Source organism: Papio anubis, chromosome 19 (assembly GCF_008728515.1).
Source record: "Papio anubis isolate 15944 chromosome 19, Panubis1.0, whole genome shotgun sequence".
Taxonomy (NCBI): domain Eukaryota; kingdom Metazoa; phylum Chordata; class Mammalia; order Primates; family Cercopithecidae; genus Papio; species Papio anubis.
This window is the reverse complement of record NC_044994.1, coordinates 16,370,301-16,391,784: the sequence shown is the minus strand read 5'-3', so window position 1 is coordinate 16,391,784 and position 21,484 is coordinate 16,370,301. Positions and strand designations below refer to the sequence as shown.

At 42.0% G+C, this 21,484-nt stretch overlaps 1 protein-coding gene across 11 annotated transcripts in view; it reads left to right on the top strand.

The window, feature by feature from the left end:
* OSBPL1A (oxysterol binding protein like 1A) overlaps positions 1-21,484 on the top strand; it is a 247,289-nt gene that overhangs the window by 201,669 nt on the left and 24,136 nt on the right. For all 11 annotated transcript variants that reach the window (XR_004180037.1, XM_017951628.3, XM_017951626.3 and 8 more), the window contains one exon: positions 11,736-11,811. Coding sequence is in view for 10 of the 11 variants with exons in the window: in XM_017951628.3 (XP_017807117.1) it covers positions 11,736-11,811 (76 nt within the window). In the remaining variant the exon portion in view is untranslated. The remainder of the gene's footprint in view (positions 1-11,735; positions 11,812-21,484) is intronic.

Below are 21,484 nucleotides of genomic sequence, written 5' to 3'. Positions count from 1 at the left end.
AAGTGCAAAACACACATACAACAATATACATATATACATACAGACTGTCAATGTTGTAGTTACAGATGTGTTGAAATCTGTTTCTCTGTGGAATAGTTTTCTTAGATTTTTAGCTCATTCTTTAATCTTGAATCAGAGGTAAGAATTAAGTTGTTTTTCACTTTTCTAAATATCCAGATCAATATTCTGCTACCTAAAATTGTGATTCCTACATAATACTTAGTAACAAATACTTACTTGTTAAGCACAAGTGAAAATGTTTGTTAAAGAAGTTAGTTTTGAAAATAGTCTATTAAGTGACATAAGAGGCCAGGCACAGTGGCTCACGCCTGTAATCCCAGCACTTTGGGAGGCCAAGGCGGGCGGATCACCTGAGGTCAGGAGTTCGAGACCAGCCTGGCCAACGTGACGAAACCTCGTCTCTACTAAAAATACAAAAATTAGCCAGGCATGATGGTGGGCACCTGTAATCCCAGCTACTCAGGAGGCTGAGGCAGGAGAATCGCTTGAACCTGGAAAGTGGAGGTTGCAGTGAGCCGAGATTACACCACTGCCTCCAGCCTGGGCAACAGAGCAAGACAGAAAATGATGGTTGTGTTCTTCATACCTCATTGCTTACTTATCTGTATCATTTTTTCACTGTTTTTCTTTCTTCAGCTCCATCGTAACTTGAGACATTAGGTAAAATCATTTATTTTGAAACTTTGAGCACCTGTCATATGCAAAATATTATGTTCCCTGAAGGACACAGAGGAGAATAAGACATAGTCTGCAATCTCAGAGTCTCGGAGGGGAGGAGGATTACACTCTGAGTGGCAGATATGTAAGAAACAGCAGAGGGAATGCATGAAGGTAGGGAAAATAAAGAATTGTGAAATTTAAGCTGAGCATGAAACTAGCCAATTTCATGGTCCTAAATTAGAACCTTGGAGTTACTTTTAAAATCCCATTGCTGACATCATGGGTGAGTTTGAGATCATTCCCCAAGGCTGGGTGCGGAAGAGAAGCCTGAATGGAGGAGCATGCTTGAAGTCTTCTCCCAAAGATGGGTTAGGAGAGGACGTACCCTCGGATCTGGATGGGAATGAGTTTTAGTACCATCTAATCATGTCAATGGAATGTTTAAGGTGCAGTAAAATTAAGTTTGGGATTTATTAGTGTGTTCTTTCATCATTTCAATTAAATGAAAAATGTTAATTGGACAGAGTTGTCCCAGCACTTTCACTCTGGTCATATGACATTAAAACAAAGAATATCAATGAATTATTAAACGGCAGAAAAGAAAGGGACATTTCCAAGTCAGAGTCCCTCCCGAGTTGCTTCATTATGTCTTAACCGCAGTCTTTGCTTAAAGATTCTTTGTTTAGTATTCTGCAGCCTCCTAACCAGAAGCTCTTGGAAGGGATAGTTCATTAATTTGAAAAATCTCTTCCATTTATACCTGTATCTGGTCCCAGGTGAGAGCCATTGGCTGGCATTCAGCATCCAGGTATAAAGCCTTCCATCTGGGTGCGGTGGCTCACACCTGTAATCCCAGCACTTCGGGAGGCCAAGGCACGAGTACCGTCTGAGGTCAGGAGTTCGAGACCAGCCTGGCCAACATGGTAAAACCCCATCTCTACTAAAAGTACAAAAATTAGCCGGGTGCGGTGGCGCATGCCTGTAGTCCCAGCTACGCGGGAGGCTGAGGCAGGAGAATCACTTGAACCCTGGAGGTGGAGGTTGCAGTGAGCCAAGATCACACCACTACACTCCAGCCTGGGTGACAGGTCGAGACTGTCTCAAAACAACAACAACATAAAAGGCTTCCTAGGGGAAGGAAGCACAAGTGGTGAAAACCATTTCATTTTCTGCTTTTCCCCAGGGCAGTACAAACAATGTCATTCCTGTTTCTCTGTGAAAACCTTAATATAGTTATGAAAATTGTTTAATAACCATTTTTAGATCATCTTTTGAAACTGTAATTAGTAAATTTTTCATCCAAAAAGTCATAGTAGTTTTAAATCTTTAACAGCTCAGGAAGATGAAACAGTTTTCATTAATTAATTATAATTAATTATTGTAATTATTAATAATTATTAATAATATCAATCAAATTAAGAATAATAATAATAATATCAATCTCTACTTCACGTTGAAGGTTTTCTACCTACCAGGTACTGGGCTGAATGTTTTCTATCACTGACCAATTTCCATATTTAAAATAAAATTATATTTGACCACATAATGCACACTGGGGTGTATGTGTATTGCTGGGACAGAATTTTCATTAACAGTACCTACCCTTGCCAAATGTATTTGATTTCATTTTTTAAAATGCTGGTTATATTACCATTAAATTGAGTCTATAGACCAGAATGAATGGGACCAAAAGTTTTAAAAACACTCTCTGTATGCATCGTTTCATGGGAACTCCACCATGGCCGTATGAAACACTAGTATTGTCATTTTCTAAGAAAAACCGAGGTTTGGAATAGGTTAGTTACATGTTCAAGTTCACGCAGTCAGAGTTCTGAAAGCCAGGAGCGACAGCTGTGGAGTTAAAGAATCCAGTTCTACTAATTCAATGTATGACCATGGACAGGTTATTTAATAAGAGTGCCTAATAAGATTACTTTGAGGATTAAATGAGGTGATGCACATTAAGTGATTAACACAGTCTAAACTGGAGCAAACTCTCACTAAATGCTAGCCATTAGTATTCATCCACTTCATCTTAGTAGAACTCTTTAAAGCTAGCCTGGGGATATTTTGATGTCACAGCGTTTGTGAAAGTGTTGCTTTTAAAAAAACGCCTGAACTTTTTCTGTCTTCCCTGAAACATACAAATCAATGATCAAGGGTCTTTTGAACAGAGATAGAAGCTGGAATGAAGCTAAATAAAAATATAAACTATTAAGATTCCTGGAATTGCGAGTAAGCGAAGTGTTGGAGAGAGAGCTCCTCTGTCTTCGGAGAAAGGGAGTAGGGCCACTTCACAGGCCCCGTTTGTGAAAGGCATAGAGGGCATGAGAATCTTAGTCACAAGTGGCCCAAAGTGAGCAAACAAGGACCCACCCCTTAAAGAGACCTAGCTATCTTTATGTAGAGATATGGACTTGAGAGAGAGAAATACATATCATTTAGAGAATGGGAACATCATGTTAAAAAAAAAAAAAGAAACAGCTTTAGGGTGGGAGAAGCCTTCACCAAGATAGAAAACACAGAATCTATGTTTTAAAAAAGAGACATACTTGTTTGTAAAAGTTTTTTGTTAACCTGCAGATGGTACTATGTGCAATCTAGGTGACAAAAGATTAATAGCTATCACATACAAAAACAAATTCTTAACAACAACAAAATCCAGCAGTATAGATGATATAAATAGGCAGTTGACCATCTTTGAATTCAGGTGGTCATTAAGCATATGAAAAATGTTCTAACCCACTAATAGTCAAGAAAAAGCAAAGTAAAATAACAAGGTAGCATCACTACTGCAATCAGACCCAAAACCTAAAAGGACAAGAACACCTGTTAACACCAAATCTTGCTGGTGGGAAGAAGAGAGTGCTCATAGACTGCTGGTGAGATACGAAATTGTTAAAAGCTTCTCCGAAAGCAGTCTGGCCGCATCTATGGATGTGTGAAATGGAGATACTCCTTGGCCCAGCAATGTTAACCCCAGTGCTCTGCCCCATTAAAATGAAGGCATCAGATTTAAATAAGAATGCATCATATATTGAAATATTTTTGTTGCATTATTGTAGCAAAAGAATGAAATGGTAAATGCCTTTCATGGAGAATGACAAAATATATTTTGATACATAGTATTCTTATGCCATATTATACATTCCTTAAAATAACTAGTATACCATTTGACGTCAACAAATTTGCACATAGTATTGGAAAGCAGACCATAGAGAAGTGTGTATAATCAGTACCCTAATTTGGAATATTAAGGGCAGCATACCCCTTTGTGTGTGCACACATGCACGCTCTACATGTGGCCCTTTGGGAACTTGTGGAAAAGCACAGAAAAATAGATGCTAGCTTCTTAACGTGGATTATAGGGTGGTAGAGTGGTGGTGGAGATGGAGGAGTGAGGGGGCAAGCAAAAAGAACAAACAGGGAAAGACGACATTAAAAATCCGCGTGTGCGATATGCTACCACATACATGTACACGTGCCTGACGGTATTAGAAAGATATACCTGTGTCTGTCGATTTGAAGGGGAGTGTCCTTGATATTTCATGAAAAAGCAATGTGATCTATAGGGTAATATTTCTTTTTTTCTTTTTTTTTTTTTTTTTGAGACGGAGTCTCACTCTGTCGCCCAGGCTGGAGTGCAGTGGCCGGATCTCTGCTCACTGCAAGCTCCGCCTCCCGGGTTCACGCCATTCTCCTGCCTCAGCCTCCCAAGTAGCTGGGACTACCGGCGCCCGCCACCTCGCCCAGCTAGTTTTTTGTATTTTTTAGTAGAGACGGGGTTTCACTGTGTTAGCCAGGATGGTCTCTATCTCCTGACCTCGTGATCCACCCGTCTCGGCCTCCCAAAGTGCTGGAATTATAGGCTTGAGCCACCGCGCCCGGCCTAGGGTAATATTTCAATTAAAAAAATGCACATATCTGTATACCCTTGTTTGTATGAAGAGGGGGTGTGGAAAGGAGCACTTGTGCTATTACTGTTGGTGTTGGAGGGTGCAGGAGAAGAGGTCTAGCTTGTCCTTTATCTGTAGGTCGTTTTCTTTGTTATATAATAATATATTTTGGCCAAGCACAGTAGCTCACGCCTGTAATCCCAGCACTTTGGGAGGCCATGGAGGGTGGATCACCTGAGGTCAGGAATTCGAGATCAGCCTGGCTAACATGGGGAAACCCCATCTCTACTAAAAATACAAAATTAGCCGGACATGGTGGTGCATGCCTGTAATTCCAGTTACTCAGATGACTGAAGCAGGAGAATCGCTTGAACCCGGGAGGTGGAGGTTGCAGTGAGCTGAGATCGCACCATTACACACCAGCCTGGGCAAAAAGAGCGAAACTCTGTCTCCAAAAAAAGTACTTATTTTTCAATTTGAAAAATAACCATATACTCCATCCCTCTCTAATTTACTTGTATTTACTACCATTTGGTATATGCCCGAGAAGATTGTTTTAATTGTATGTGTTGTTTTGGTTTTGACATAGAACTTGAATTCCTAAAAATTTAAGGTCAAGATTACCAAACATTGTGAATTAAGAAATTTACCTTTTTTTCTGGAATACTTGTTAATAATGAATTGTTTTTATTTTGTTCATTGGGAAAATACTGAATGATAGCTGTTCGTTTATGTTTCACATGTAGATTATGATAATAACATATATAGCCTTCCCTGGTAGGTGGATTTGGTTTAGCAAATCATACCGTAAACAGAATCACACAGCCAGTGTTACACTTGGGATAAGTTATCTGTAATGCAGGTGGTGAATGAAATGTCTATAATGCACAAAGAGCGCCTACGTATGAGAAGATAATTTAGTGGACAGATGATGTCACCACTGACAATGAGTGTTTTTATCTTAGTATGTTTGTGCTTTATAAAAATAACAAATAATTTTAAAAATTCTTTAAAACTGGCGTGTAGGTAAGAAGTTGAGCCTTCATTTCCAAGAAGCTTTAATTGTCCTAGGCATTTTTCTTAGTGCAGATCTAGCTGCCAGAAGAAGGTGAATTGTACAGCTGTGTAGCTTCGACTTGCAAGATTTGCCCCAGGTTACACAGTTGGGTGGTAGCAAGAGTGTGCGCTGTAACTCTGGTTTCCATTCCACGGTTCTTTTATATCCTCCATGAAAGGGATGACACCTCCCCCACCTCCTGCCAAGTATAAGGATATCTCAGTAAAAATATGCATGCACATACCCAAGACCCAGAAGAGCTCATGTGTGTCTCATGAAATATCAGGAGGCAAACCTGCAAAGCATGAAACACCTGGCAGCCAATTCCAGGTGAAGCTTAATTTTGCCTACCTTTGTGTTATCATCTTTTTCTTCTTTTCAGAGGGCCTCTGTGAGCAAACAGTGTTGAGTGTTTAACCTAGCAATCCACAGAGCAGATGCAGGAGGTGGGCTTGGTGTCCAGCGGGTAGATAAGGGAGATCTGTGCAGTTAGGTAAATTTGCGAGGCTCAGCTTCCAAATAACATATAATTTCTTTTTTCTTTTTTTTAAATGGAGTCTTGCTCTGTTGTCCAGGTTGGAGTGCAGTAGCACAGCCTCAGCTCACTGCAACCTCTGCCTCCTGGGTTCAAGTGATTCTCCTGCCTCAGCCTCCCAAGTAGCTGGGATTACAGGCATGTGCCACCATGCCTGGCTAATTTTTGTATTTTTAGTAGAGACGGGGTTTCACCATGTTGGCCAGGATGGTCTCGAACTCCTGACCTCAAGTGATCCGTCTGCCTCAGCCTCCCAAAGTGCTGGGATTACAGGCATGAGCGACCATACCTGGCCCAAATAACATGTCATTTCTGCCATCCAAATAACGTTTAAAGATTTTGGAGATCGCTATCTCCTGACCTTGCACAACTTTTCAGGACAAGGGGATTCAAGCACAGCATTTGTTAGTCAACACTTCTTAAATGAATTTGGTTCTTTGGGGTCTGTCTACAATGCTGCGTAGCAGGGAAATAATGATGTGCCAGCAAGCGGAGCTGTTTGCATCACATAGATGAAACCACTGTGAGACTCTTCCTTGAAAAACCAGTTATTGTGCTGTTGTCTAGATAGTCGTAGTGTCATCTGTATGGTTGAAAATAGAACCAGGACATATCACTGCCAGTCCCTGGTACAGGGTGCGTTCTCTCTGCGTGAAGAGAAAAAGGAAGCATAGAATACTGGATAATGACCCTCAGATAAACTCCACGGAGAGAGAATCACTGAACTGTGCTTTCAGCCTGAAAATTCTGGTCGCTGCTCTCATCTGTTCTTGTTTCTGCCTGGAGTAACACTGCCATCCAACATCATTTGGGAATTCTCTCTTCCTTTTTTCCTGGCAGAGGGAGTGAAAGTTTTAAATATGGAAACACATCCTTTGCAACACAATTTTTTTTTTTTTTTAACTGAAGCTCCTACCTAATTTTTTTTTTTAACTTCTCTACTCCCTCTGCTTCTTCAAATAACACTGCAGAAGATTTAGCATTTTCTTGATGATTAGACTGTGGACTGTTTTTTGTCTGTTCTTGACTTTAGACTTGTAAAATTGGGCAGATTTTTGTTCCCCACCCTATTCTTGAAACAATACAACCATTTTGTTTTCAGAAGTAATCACAGAGATCCATTCTGTTCAGTACAGTTGCCACTAGCCACAAGTGGCTTTTGGGCCCTTGAAATCTGGCTAGTATGACTGAGAAACTGATTTTTTAGCTTTTTTTTTTGAGACAGAGTCTTGCTCTGTCGCCCAGGCTGGAGTGCAGTGGCGTAATCTCAGCTCACTGCATCCTCCGCTTCCCAGGTTCAAGTGATTCTCCTGCCTCAGCCTCCCGAGTAGCTGGGATTACAGGCACCTGCCACTGCACCTGGCTAATTTTTGTATTTTTTATTAGAGACAGGGTTTCCCCATCTTGGCCAGGCTGGTCTCGAACTCCAGACCTTGTGATCCACCTGCCTCAGCCTCCCAAAGTGCTGGGATTACAGGCATGAGCCATGGCACGCGACCTGATTTTTTACTTAATTTTAATTAGCGTAAGTTGAATTGTAAAATGAAGCAGAAACTGTTCTTCCATTAAAAACAACTTTGTTAAGACTAGATTTTATGTTAACTGTTTAGTAGCTTAATTGAGATGTGCTCTAAAAGTGTAGGATACACAAGGATACACACTGGATTTCAAAGACAATATGGAAAAATATAAAATATCATTTTTGGTATGTATTATATGTTGAAATGCTCATATTTTGGGTATCCTGGGTTACATAAAATAAATTACTAAAATTAGCTTTGACTTTTTAAAATGTAGCTACTACAGAATTTGAGATTATACACGAAGCTCTCATTGTATTTCTCGGGCTAGAGATCTTGGCCCTGGCACTGCTGACGTTGTGGGTGGGTAGTTCTTTGTTGTGGAGCCTGTCTTGTTCCTGGCATGATGTTTAGCAGCACCCTTGGTCAAGCTGGGGTGCCTTTCTGTGCCCTGACTGGTGGAATCCTCCAGCCTCTGTCTGAAACCCTTCCTTAAGAGGCCTCTCTCATCTCCTATTTTTAGAATTAATTGTGAGGCAGGTCTTTATATTAGCCACCCTAATGTAAGCATTCACCTGCAGTAATTAACAGTCCTTCTCTCTTGAGTGGCACAGAATAAACCAAATTCTTTACAAAAGAGATAATGTCTAATAGGTTGTATACATTCCAAAGCTTCTTCCACAAACACTTAAACTCCCGCTTGGTGCTAGCCATTGTCCTAGGCAGCAGGGCTACAGCAGTAGACAGAACATGAGTTCTCATGGAGTTTACTTACTGTTCGGGGGTAGGAGGTCAACAGATCAGCAAGAGTGTACCTTATGTCACGCCAATCAGTGCTGTGGAGGAGGAAGATGAAGCAGGCTGAAGTGCATAGCAGCTGGGGGAGCTGGGGCATGGATGTCATTATTCCTGCCATCCCAGGCCCTCTCTCCAATACTCCAAGACGCCTCTCGTGCCCACTGTTCGCCACACCCCCAGCTTTTGTTTCTCTAGCTTCGCACGTCCCTCAGCACTGCTTGAAAGAGATGTTTTCCAGACACCTTTGCCTCACCTCAGATCAGTCCTCCCACGTGGAAGGGTCCTAGTTTCTTTTAAAAGTGGCACCTGGGCTGGGTGCGGTGGCTCACACCTGTAATACCAGCACTGTGGGAGGCTGAGGTGGGTGGATCACCGGATGTAAGGAGTTCGAGACCAGCCTGGCCAACATGGTGAAACCCCATCTCTACTAAAGATACAAAAATTAGCCAGGCGTGGTGGCGGGTGCCTGTAGTCCCAGCTACTTGGGAGGCTGAGGCAGAAGAATTGCTTGAACCCGGGAGGTGGAGGTTGCAGGGAGCCGAAATCACACCACTGCACTCCAGCCTGGGCAACAGAGCATGACTGTGTCTCAAAACAAAAACAAAAACAAAAAAAACCAGAAACAACAGTGACACGTGAGCCTGAATCCCAGCTCAAATTGCCTTCGGGGATGCTCTGGCTACTGCCCCACTGTGGCAGTCTGAGATTGCACCTGTCTTCCTGGCAGCCCCGTCATGCTGTGGACTTAGCCTGTGGTCAACAACTGAGAGGTCATTTACTAAGCCATGGCTTGTGTGCTGCGTAGGTGTCTCGTGGGCAGGTGTTTCTCTTGCTGCTTCCCATCAGTTTATTGCAAAAGTGTGGTCTCAGTGAGGCAAGGCGCTTGGCTCTGCGTGTCCTACAGAAGAAAATAACATGGGCTATGACGGCTGTTTACTTTTCAAAACCCCTTTCCCTCTGCTTTCTGGTTATGTTCAGAATAGGTAATGAATGTTGCAGGTAATCCGACCTCCTTATAAATGAGTAAGGATTACATTCTCATAAAATCACAGAAAGTTTTGTGCATAAAAATGAGTATAGGATATTCCCAGGTGGGACTCTTGGCTGGCAGTCCTCTGACAATTTCTAAACCGAGAATAATTACAAAGCTCGAATGTCTCTCATCTTCTGCCTCCAAGATATTTGTTGTTCTTGTCTTTCTGCTATTCTTGCCTTTAGTTAGAATGGTAGCACACATCTATACATTTAATGTCAGCGTCTGTCGGGGGTGAATAACAGCCCTCATTCCCTCTTCATAAGCTGCTTTCAAGCTCATAACTCTCTAGGTGTGCTACACTTTAGGTTGATTTTTCCAAGACACTAGAAGGAAAATTTGGCTGGGCGTGATAGCTCATGCCTATAATCCCAGCACTTGGGGTGGCCGAAGTGGGTGGATCACCTGAGGTCAGCAGTTCAAGACCAACCTGGCCAACATGGTGAAACCCCATCTCTACTAAAAATACAAAAAATTAGCCAGGTGTGGTGGCACACGCCTGCAGTCCCAGCTACTCAGGAGGCTGAGGCAGGAGAATCATTTGAACCTGGGAGGCAGAGGTTGCAGTGAGCTGAGATCACATCACTGTACTCCAGCCTGAGCAACAAGAGAGAAACTCCATCTCAAAAAAAAGAAGAAAAAAAAATAGATGGAAAATTTAGTTTATATACATCTCTAAAACTATATTATACATGCAAAGGATAGATAATGGCAGGGATTCTTATTCCTGGTATCCATTGTTCATGTCACAGAGATTGATGGTCTTGGATAGTGGGGAATGTGATTTAAATACCATCTGTGGCCACTTATCCAGCAGATTGGTTAGATGGCAGATCTGCCAAATGAGCAGTGCGTGTTCCTAAAACAGAAAAAGAAACTAGAAGAATTCCACCATGGATTATTGACTTAAAAATGTAAATTATATTAACTTCTATAATCTAAATTAATTAGTTTAATTTAGAGGTTCTTTAGAAGCTAATTTTAAAAATTTTTAATATTTTAGCTATATGGATGTATTTCAGAAGGCAACTGGAAAACTTTTTATTATTTTATTATTGTTTATTTTTTGAGACAGAATCTCGCTCTGTCGCCCAGGCTGGAATGCAGTGGCACGATCTCGGCTCACTGCAACCTCCACCTCCCAGGTTCAAGCAATTCTCCTGCCTCAGCCTCCTGAGTAGCTGGGATTACAGGCACCCACCACCACGCGCGGCTGATTTTTGTATTTTTGGTGGAGATGGGTTTCACCATGTTGCCCAGACTGGTCTTAGCTCCTGAGCTCAAGTGATCTGCCCACCTTGGCCTCCCAAAGTGCTGGGATTACAGGTGTGAACCACCACGCCTGGCCGGCAACTGGAAAATTTTCGTAACAGTGTTATGGAAAGCTGGCCTGGGCACCTCTTGCACACCCCTCATTCCTGATGGTGCTGCCATTCTGATCTGTGGGAATGGACTGACTCCCTGCCCACCAGGCCTGGCTCTGATGTGCTGCTTATCCAAGCCACAGACCTTCAGCCCCAGGCAGCTGTCATCCCTTGGCTACTTTCAAACACCTACAGAGGCTTTGAAGATGCTCTTTCTGTAGAGGTTAGTTTGTTTTCCAGTATACCCAGAATTGCTAAATCAGATTTTGTTCAGTGTTAGTCTCTTTGGGGAAGTACTGATGTATGTTACAGGGCCTAAATACTTTTTACTTTTTAAAAAATACTTTGGCTTTTACTTTTTAAAAATACTTGGCTTTTATAAAAGTTTTCTATTTTCCATTTCATTTCTTAAAAACCTGTATCTCAGCTTTGTGATAGCATTTTGTTTACCTCATTTAGCAGCTAGAGAATGATAATGTATTAAGTATCAGAACATGGTAGGTGTGCCATGAATCCAACAACAGGGTCAGATGTGCATTAACGTGAAAGGATAGTGGATCTCTGAGATGGTCCAAACAGCTGGACCCCAAGGACTGGGAGGGCTGAGTTCAGATCAGAGCAATGCTGAAGACAGAGAGCCAGTTGATTTGCTACAGAATCTTTCAGAGGCCAGAGTAGGTAGCGGTGAACAGGTGCAACCCTAGATTAGCCCTGTTTAACCCTGTCTGTGATGACACACATTTTTAAAGTGTCTCTCTGTGTTTGCAGCTCTCATGTGAATGACAGTTGTTTTTCCCTCCTAATGACAATGGCATTAGAGTGAACTTTATGTTTTTCTTTTCTTTTTTCAGAACAAGTTTGCCTTCTCCTATGTTTTCCAGAAATGACTTCAGTATCTGGAGCATCCTCAGAAAATGTATTGGAATGGTAAGTTAACGGTTTTGTCATATGATATTAAGCAGATATGTTTAATCGTATATTCTTTAGAAAGGAATCTGAAACTTTGCATTAAAGTGGTGCATGACAATGTTTATGGAAACGTACGAGAATCATAAATTGTGAAAAGTCATAGGTGAATTTTTTCTGACGAGAATTTGAGCTGCTCTAATGGCTTCAATGTGCGTTTTTGATGGTTTTAAAAAAAAAAAAAAAAGCCGTGTTTCTGTCATCACAGCACATTTATATTGCCCCATAGACTTACCCAGAAACTCTCAGAAAGAACAGACAACTCCACAGTGGAGAACAGGATTTCACTTACACTTCTGTGCACAGAGCAAGTTTTCGTATTTGGAATTTGTGAGTGTTGTGTATTAAGTATTTGGAATACGTCTCTGCTTAGTTATCTGTGCAGGTGGATGTGATTTGGGGGGAGGTAGGGAGATGGCAGCATTTCCTTTTATAGAAATCCTTGGATTCCTTTGTAGTTCGTAGTCAACACTGCCACCCTGATGTCAGTCAGGCTAGGATTCTGGGTAAAGTTCTCTTAACTCTTCCTAGTGTGATGTTGGACCTCCGAACATGTAAGTCGTGTGGCACAAAAGAATCTGCCTGGACATTACCTTTTAACATTTTGCAATTGAATGTGTATCCTGGGAGCACTCCAGAACTTTCCCTGTGCTGGGAAGTACAATCACCTTGTGCACACTTCATTCTGCGGCTTGAAATCCTGTCCACTGCAGAGGTGCTCACTTTGGCATTTTTCTTTTCATTTTCTTTCTTTTTCTCTTTTCATTTCTTTTTTTTAAATTTTTTTTGAGACAGGGACTTATTATATTATCCAGACTGGAGTGAAGTAATACCATCATAGCTCACAGCAGCCTCAACCTCCCCGGCTCAACTGATCCACCCACCTCAGCCTCCTGAGTAGCTGGGACCACAGGCGTATCCTGCCACATCCAGCTAATTGTTTGTATTTTTAGTAGAGAAGGAGTTTTGCTATGTTTCCTAGGGTGGTCTGGAACTCCTGGGCTCAAGCAGTCCTCTCACCTCAGCCTCCCAAAGTGTTGGGATTACAGACCTGAACCACCATGCCTGGCCTCTGGCATTTTTCCAATGTCTCTCTTCTCTAAGTGGATAATGAAATCTGAAACTTCCTAAATGTAATTTCTAAGGAACAGATTTCATAAACATTAATTTTAAACAAATATTTGACTCCTGCATGGAGAGTAATTCATCTAAATTTTGGAGCCTGATAATGTAGGATCTAATCCCCGCTCTGTTATGTTGGATTGTAGCTGATATGCTCTGACAGATACTCTGTTTCTCTAGAATATGGTTTTACTTTTATGTTTAGGCACAGAACTTCTTGTACAAGTAAATGCTTATGCTGAATCATAAATAAAATACAACAAATAAACATAGAGCTGTTTGTGTTGAAAGGTTCCATAGAATGTTCTGAATCATATCTCTAGAATTTATTGATTTAAGGCATAGAGAGAGAGCTTCAGGGGAAGTCGTGTTTTTGGAAACTTGTTTCTGCTGAGGTTCGTAGGAGACGAATGTTCTGGAAGAACATTTTTATTAATGTGGATGGAAAGGAAATCACCTAGCTTTTGGAAATACTGTTCTTCGAGCACTGTCTGCTATAGGGCCTTCTCTCTCAGCAGCAGACACAATCAAGGTATAAGCACTAAGCGACAGTAAAGATGAAAAATGAAGAGTCTTGAGAGAGAAATACAAATATTACCCCCCCTTTTTTTTTTTTGAGTTGGAGTCTCACTTTATCACCCAGGCTGGAATGCAGTGGTGCAATCTCTGCTCACTGCAGCCTCTGCCTCCTGAGTTCAAGTGATTCTCCTGCCTCAGCCTCCCGAGTAGCTGGAATTATAGGTATCCACCACCACAAGCAGCTACTTTTTCTAATTTTAATAGAGACAGGACGGGGTTTCACCATGTTGGCCAGGCTGGTCTTGAACTCCTGACGTCAGGTGATCCACCTACCTCAGCCTCCCAAAGTGCTGGGATTACGGGCGTGAGCTACTGCGCCTGGCCTGGAACATATTTTTAAAGTAAATTTTGATATCAACAGTCCCCAATATCTGCCTGTTTCCATCTCCCAAAAGAAAAATAGGTCCAAACTTAGAGAATAGTAGTATCCATAGGTCTTAATACACTTAACTTAAAGTGAAGGCATTTTTAAAAATCCCCTATTGTATATTTCTGATTCTTTTTATTTTTGGAGACAGAGTCTCGCTCTCTGGTCCAGGGTGGGGTGCAGTGGTGTGATCTCAGCTTACTGCAACCTCTGCCTCCTGGGTTCAGGTGGTTCTCCTGCCTCAGCCTCCCCAGTAGCTGGGACTACAGGTATGCGCCACCATGCCTGGCTAATTTTTTGTACTTTTAGTGGAGACGGGGTTTCACCATGTTGGCCAGACTGGTCTTGAACTCGTGACCTCAGTTGATCCACCCACCCTGGCTTCCAAAAGTGCTGGGATTCCAGGTGTGAGCCACCGTGCCCGGCCTGCATGTTTCTGATTCTGTCACATTAATCCAAATACTTCACTTCGTGTCCTTTTTGTGAGGGTGAAACTTCTAGAAGCCATGTGCATACCTTCAGCTATCATCTCTCTTCCCTTACCTCCATTTACCTAGCTTCTTATTTTGTTAATAAGTCTTAAGAGTGGGAGAGGAAATTTGATACTGAGCCGTAGCTCTTCCTGCTCTCTGTTGTCGTGAGGAGCGTGCCAGGACAGAGTGCAGGGTGTGAGCATCCTGCGGGTGAAAGTCCCACAATTCCACGCTCATCTAGGGTCCCCATCCCATCTTTTTCCACAACAATTAATGCCCCGGATTTGTATGCTGTGATGGTATCATTTTATGATGTAATGCTATTATTATTCAAAATATGTGGCTTTTCTAAATTCACAGTACATATGCTTATCTGCCAGATATGGTCTAAGTCTCACTTTGTCTTAGGAAGGAAAGAAGGAGTTTCTTCTCCAGGCGTTTGTCATCTTGGCCCCCAGTGTCCGCAGCCCCATTCCCAGCCGGGCTCACTCTGCCCCATCTCCTCCACTCCCACGCACCTGCACGTTGTACTTTACCTTTTTCCAAATAGCATGTAGCCACTTTGATTTCCAGTACTGATGATATCCTTCTTTTCTTCTCCTAGTCTGTTTTGGGCAGGATTATGTTATCAAAATGTCGGATTATACAATGTGAAATGAATACTTTACATAACTGGAATTCAACCCTAAATCTCTTTGTGGTTGAAGCTTTTACCAAACAAACAGATCTCTGGCTCCTGAGAACTAATCCTGACACTGCTTAGTCATTTGAAGCCTTTGCTTATTTCTTTCTGCTTGTTGCCCCTTTGTCACAGGACTCTTTAATCCCAAAGCCTCGTGTCCTGTGTGTACCCTGTTTCCGTCCTCCTCTTCCCCTCCACCCCTTTGCTCCAGCAGCTTTCTCAGCAGGGCTCAGCCAGAGGTTAGGTCGTGGCTGTTCCTGCTCAGTGACTTAGGCAGCCAGCCCCAGGACCTCAGCACAAAATTTGAGGAAGTACTCGAGCTCAAGGCCATGCACGCACTGACCTTGTGTGTGTTCAAATGTCTTGTAGTAATAGAATAGTCCTGGATTATTGCAAAAGGTGACAAAGGTCTGGTATATCATGAATACCGACTATTGAAAGTGAAAGGAAAGTGTTGTATCATTCTTTTAAAGGTAGCTAGTGGAATCCATATACCATCAAGTTTTGATTGCCACTGTCATTCTGTTAAATACATGAGCAAGCTGTTCTTTAGTCATTGAAAAGCTTATACTTCCATGTCTCCTTGAACTTGTATTTCCATTTTATCCTTCCTATAGGATAACTCAATTAATTTCGTGTCCTTTTTGTGAGGGTGAAACTGAGTTCCAGAAGCCATGTGCATACCTTCAGCTGTCATCTCTCTTCCAGTACCTCCATTTACCCAGTTAACTCAATTTTTTTAATCTGTGAGGGTCTTTTATCGATTACTTTATCATACTTCATTATTACAGAAATATGTATAAAAATTAAAATTTAAAAAGCTATATATTCTATAAGGCTTTAATACTAAAGATTTCTTTGCATTGTTATGAATGTTAGTATTTGAATGATTACAATTGTAAACATTATAAAATTTATGAAAATATTAGCAAAAGGTAAAATGTTATGAGTGAAAAGAATTTTTTTGAATTGGGTTTAGATATCTGAGATGAATATCACTTGCTGCTAGAATGAGACAAGATTTTCAGTAACAATTATGTTCTTGTTTTTGAATAGATGCAAGGACTAAGAGCTTTGCTCATATTAATAGACAGATGGGAGCAGGAGTTTTTTGGGTTTTTAAAAAAATATCCAGTAATGTCATTCAGTTCTTTGATCCCCTTTTCAACTATGTGCCAAAAGTCAGATTATATTACACAATTTTTTGTGTGTGATTTATAAGCTAACAACTCAATTAGGACTCCCTTCAGTGTTACTAAAAACACAACTTTGGAAAACTCTAACTTGCACAAGGTTTTGTTACCTTTCATTAGTCATTGGCTTCTTGGCCTCTGGGAAATACACCAGACAAGCTTCTCCCAAGCTCTCCGATCTCAATTCATTGAACTGTTTTTATCACTCAGTTGTGCCTTGCAGTACTGAGAAAGGGTTGAGAAAATTGGAATATTTTTCACTGAAGTAAACCTTTGCCAATACGTTTTTGATAAAATGCTTTTATCTCACCATGAATCTTAAGATGTTTCCCACAGACTGAAGATTTCGCTCATTCATTCCGGTACAGAATGTCTGCCACACAGCCGTGGGGCCAGACCTCACGCCCAGACGTATCACCAGGTCAGAGTAACTGTCAGAAGGGACGTGATGTTATTTCTGGATTCAGATAAACATGTGATACCATATATGCCGCCATGACAACAGTGTTATTCTTGCATTCCAACTCTAAGATAGATGCGGAGCTAGATAAGATTTGGAACTTTGCCAAATCTGGTGTGTTATAAATACCAGCTAGAGAGACAGGAGATAGAAGCAGCAAGATAGTTAAACAAAATTTGGTATCTCTACCCCCACACTCTACAGTGGTCTAAAATCAGAATGTTTCAACCTGGGGAGAAGTGACTTGAAGACCCTATTTCTAGTGTCGTGTCTTTCCCTTAACTGAAACAGGCAGTTAAGGAGCCCTAATGTAAGTTAATGGTTCTTGAGTAAAAGAGGCTTTGCTGATAACAGTACTGTTTGTAACCTTCCCTGTCTGGTCCCCTGGAGCTTTTCTCATTTCCAGGTATAAATACTATGCTGTGATTCAGGATGGTAGGATATTAAGTTCTTTTTTTTTTTTTTTTTTTTTTTAAGTGGCAGAGGGCGACTGTGAATGGGGAGATGAGCAAAGAGGAACAGCACAGACCCTCCAGTGCAGGTGCCATTTGAGACTTGCCAGTTTCTAGGAAAAAATGCATGTGGAAGTAGATTCCCTTAAAGCCACGAATGCCGAGTGATCCAGTGCAAGCTTGCGGCCCGTGCTTCCATCGTCTCTCCACACACCTGTCTAGGTGTTGTCCAGCCTTTAGTGAAGTCGCCTAGCAGAAGGGCTCACGCCACCTCCCAACTCTGAAGCTGTTCAGCTGCTAAGCAGGAAGAATAGGAAAGGAATATCATTATGCTCATTAGCATTTTCCTTAGAGCTTTTCTTATCTTCTCCTCCCTGTTTTCCCACTGGTTGCACTGAGGTGCCCACACTGTGGTTCAGTTCACCCATGATGAGCACACCCCCTTTTCCCACTCCGTGGCGCCTTCCTTTCTGCCTGTGTGTCTTTCACTCTGGCCCCTGTTGTACCCCCTGACTGGCCTGTGAGGACTGAGGACAGAAGGCCTGAGGGCGGCAGGCTTTTTTTCAAACTGCCCATCCAGAGTGGCCGCAGGCAGCTATCCCGGGATGCCTTAGAGTAACTCCTCTGCGTATGATCAGTGGTATTCAGATGGCAAGAACGTCATGCAGTGATAAACTGATGGATGAGATGCTAGGCATCGTGTGGAGGGGAGGGAACTGAGCAGCATGAGATGGGGAAAGAAAGACATTTGGCCCTCCAAGGCTCTCAACTGTAAGCACGATGAATTTTTTCGTCCTCGGTAGCTGTGGGAGGTAGAGGTGTCATAGAGGAAACATCCAGTGCCATCTCCATCCTGCAGGAGGCACGGCTCTATCCAGGGGAGAGCCAACTGCCTCCAGCTCCCGGCTGTCAGCGGAGAGAGCTCTGGGGACCCACCAGGGTTTGGGTCATACACGCGGGGGAGCACCCTGCCCAGAAGCTGCTGTCTAGGCAACAGAGCAGACACACCTAGCCTAATACCTGAGGGGAATTTTCTCTCTATAACCCAAGTCTTTAGTAGTTACACTTCGGTCCTGTTACAGTGGTAGACTTTACATTTATACAGTATTTCCAATTTCAGTTGATCTCAAACTTGGCCTTGCTCTCAGGTTTCTCTAGTGCTCGAGTGAAAACGCAGCCTTTTCTCCTTCTTCTCAGTTTGTCAGCCCATGAGCAACTGCAATTAGGAGTTTCTGCAGTTTCATCATTGGTTGCTCTTAATTTGCATGGTGATATTTAAACTTTGCCTTTAGCTGGAATTGCTTGGCATAAATGTTTAACTTTTCCAGCTGCCCGAAGCTCTCAATGATAGAAGTTTCTAGGCAATGTTTCTTCCTGAAGCTTGATCTTCATCATGTGAATTGTTTTTCTTATTATTGGAATATATAAACATACTAGTTGTATACAATATCTAGAGAATGCAGCACCACACTTCGTTGGATTGGAAGTGAAAATGATGTATCAGTGAATTTTCAAGAGGTCTCAGAGGGAAGGAAATAAAATATACTTGGTGTCAGTGAGCTTTTCACTGCCTCTCTGGGGAACTGTAGGTTTTAGCAATTGAAATAATTGTAAGAGTATTTAAAAATCATTACAGATGACGGAGGCAATACAATTGCAAGTAAGTTGCTGTATTTTAAAATAGCATGTTACACTCTTCCGAGGTCCAGGCTGTTTTTATGGCAGTCCGGGTTCTGCCTCTCATTCCCTCTCTGTTATTTGACCCAGCCATGTGGCTTTCCATTTTCTTGAGTGCATTCATTCTGAGTTACTAAAAGAAATGGAAAGCTGTTTAAATTATTATAGATTACAACATTTTATTAAAAGAGCCTTTTAGAATTTTAGCAGCTTTTCAAATGATTAAAAAATAAATCTACTTGTTGAATTGATGATAAACCCACATCCTTTGTGCCTTGGTCTCCAGAGTTCACACCACCCTCTTTGTCACTGGCTTCCAACCCCTGGAAAGCCCGGGTGACTGGTGTTGAACAGCCGGTGGTCGTGGACACCTGCCTGCCCCATCCTGCTGTGCTGTGTTTTCCCGTGGAGCTGGATGTGGAGAGATGGCAGTGCACGCAGCATTGCTTTAGAGTTGAAAGATTACATCCCTAGGCCAGTATTCCTGAGAAAACAAAGCAAAATCCCTTTGAGGGAAGCACTCCTGTCTTATAAATACTAAAATGTCATCCCCGGTCCATCTGTTCCTTCCTCAATGAGTGTATGATAGTCCTTAGAGTGTTTTTCAGGAAAAACAAATTCAAAATCAGACTCACAGGTAAAGCTCTTCCTTTCTTTAATGAATAAACTTTTAAAATTTCTTTATGATCAGTCCCACCCTGCTGTTGTGTACAATAAAGGGAAATGGAGAAAACAGGAAGAGAGCTGAGCCAGAAATGGCATAGTCTGTGTCACCTACTGGCTGTCACTGGTTGCCGCTGCAGTGAACCCCTGCCATCCTGGTGTTTGGATCCCTCCTGGCCCAGGCTTCAGAAAGGGCAGCACCCTGTCCCTCACTCCCTCACCTGTTAAGCTCAGGTCCCTATGCATGCTGCTGTCTGTGTAGCTTCTCTGCAGCTCAGCTGCCCCTGGGTCAGGGCAGAGTATCCCAGCCATTGAGGCATACTGGCTTTCCTGCAACCTTGGAGGACTTGGAGATCTTGTCTACATTATTAATAACAGTGATGATAGCTAGCATTTATTGCTCACTTAACAGATGCCTGGCGGTATTCTAAGTGCTTTATATTAATGAATTCATCTCATCTTTACAAGCCTGGTGAGGTATGTAATGAAATTGTCCCCACTATGGGGAGAGGTTAGGGACTTGCAGGCTGCCAGGCAAGCAGTAGGTAGTACAACTAGGATTTGAACGCAGGAAGTTTGATCTCAGAGCTCATTTTTTTCCCCTTGGTTTTACAATTAAGGCAAAACATACATAACATAAAAGGCACCACCTTCACCATTTTTAAGTATATAGTTCAGTGGCACCAGTACCCTCGCATTGCTGTGCTACCATCACCACCGTCCGTCCACAGAACTCTCTTCAGCTTGCAAAACTGAAACTGTCCCCTCGAAACACCAACTTCCCCACTCCACCTCCCCCCGCCTAGTAACCACCATTCTACTGTCTGTTCAGAGCCCTTTCTTATTTATTTGTTTATCTTTAGCAGCCTTACCCAAGAAGCAGGAGCCTGGTCTTTTAATTTCCTGTCTCTGGAAGTTAGGAGTGGACTAATCTGAAGTTTCCATTGTATTACTTCTACACCAATTTTTCCTTGTCCATTTCATGACTAGCATCAATGCAAGTGTGTGTATAAGGTGGACCAGCTGCTGCGGTATGAGGCTGTTAGCTTCCCTGGCTTTTCCTTTTGCCTGTCTGAAATTGTTTTTTTGTTTCTGTTTCTTTGTTTTGTTTTGTTTTTTGAGATGGAGTCTTGTTCTGTTGCCCAGGCTGGAATGCAGTGGCACAGTCTCGGCTCACTGCAACCTCTGCCTCCTGGGTTCAAGCAATCCTCCTGCCTCAGCCTCCCTCGTAGCTGGGATTACAGGCACACACCACCATGCCCAGCTAATTTTTGTATTTTTAGTAGAGACGGGGTTTCACCACGTTGGCCAGGCTGCTTCGAACTCCTGACCTCATGATCTACCTACCTCGTCTTCCCAAAGTGCTGGGATTACAGGCCTGAGCCACCGCGCCTGGCCTATTGTTAGGTTTTAAAATAACATCTCGTTTTACCCTTGATTAGAAGAGCAATGCATGTTCAAATCTGGAAAATACAGAAAAGCATAAGGAAGGTTATTAGGATTCCCTATGCCCCCAACTCCTAGAGATACCCACTGTTAACTTTTTGATGTTACTGTCTTCTAGCATTTGTTTCTATGTCTATAAAAACATATTTAACGAGATTAGAATATTTTTGAACATGTTGCTTTATAACCTGTTTTTTTTCTCTCAGATTTTAAGGTGAATATTTATTTAGAATGAGGAAAAACCACAAGTTTTGAAGTGTAAATATCACTATTACCACAGTAATGTTGTTTGTGTCTAGTACCACAAACAATATAAATCCAAAATCATTACAGTCTTCTTTAATTGCCTTAGCATTCTTCTGTACTTTTTTTGTTACTCTTTTTTGTCTTTACATTCTCTTTTATCACATGTGACTGCGACTATGATATTTTCTGTAGCAGAACTAGAAAGATAATTTGACCTTTCGTAAAGTATGATTCATCAAAATTCGTTCTTAAAATTTCATTTTATTTTTTAAGA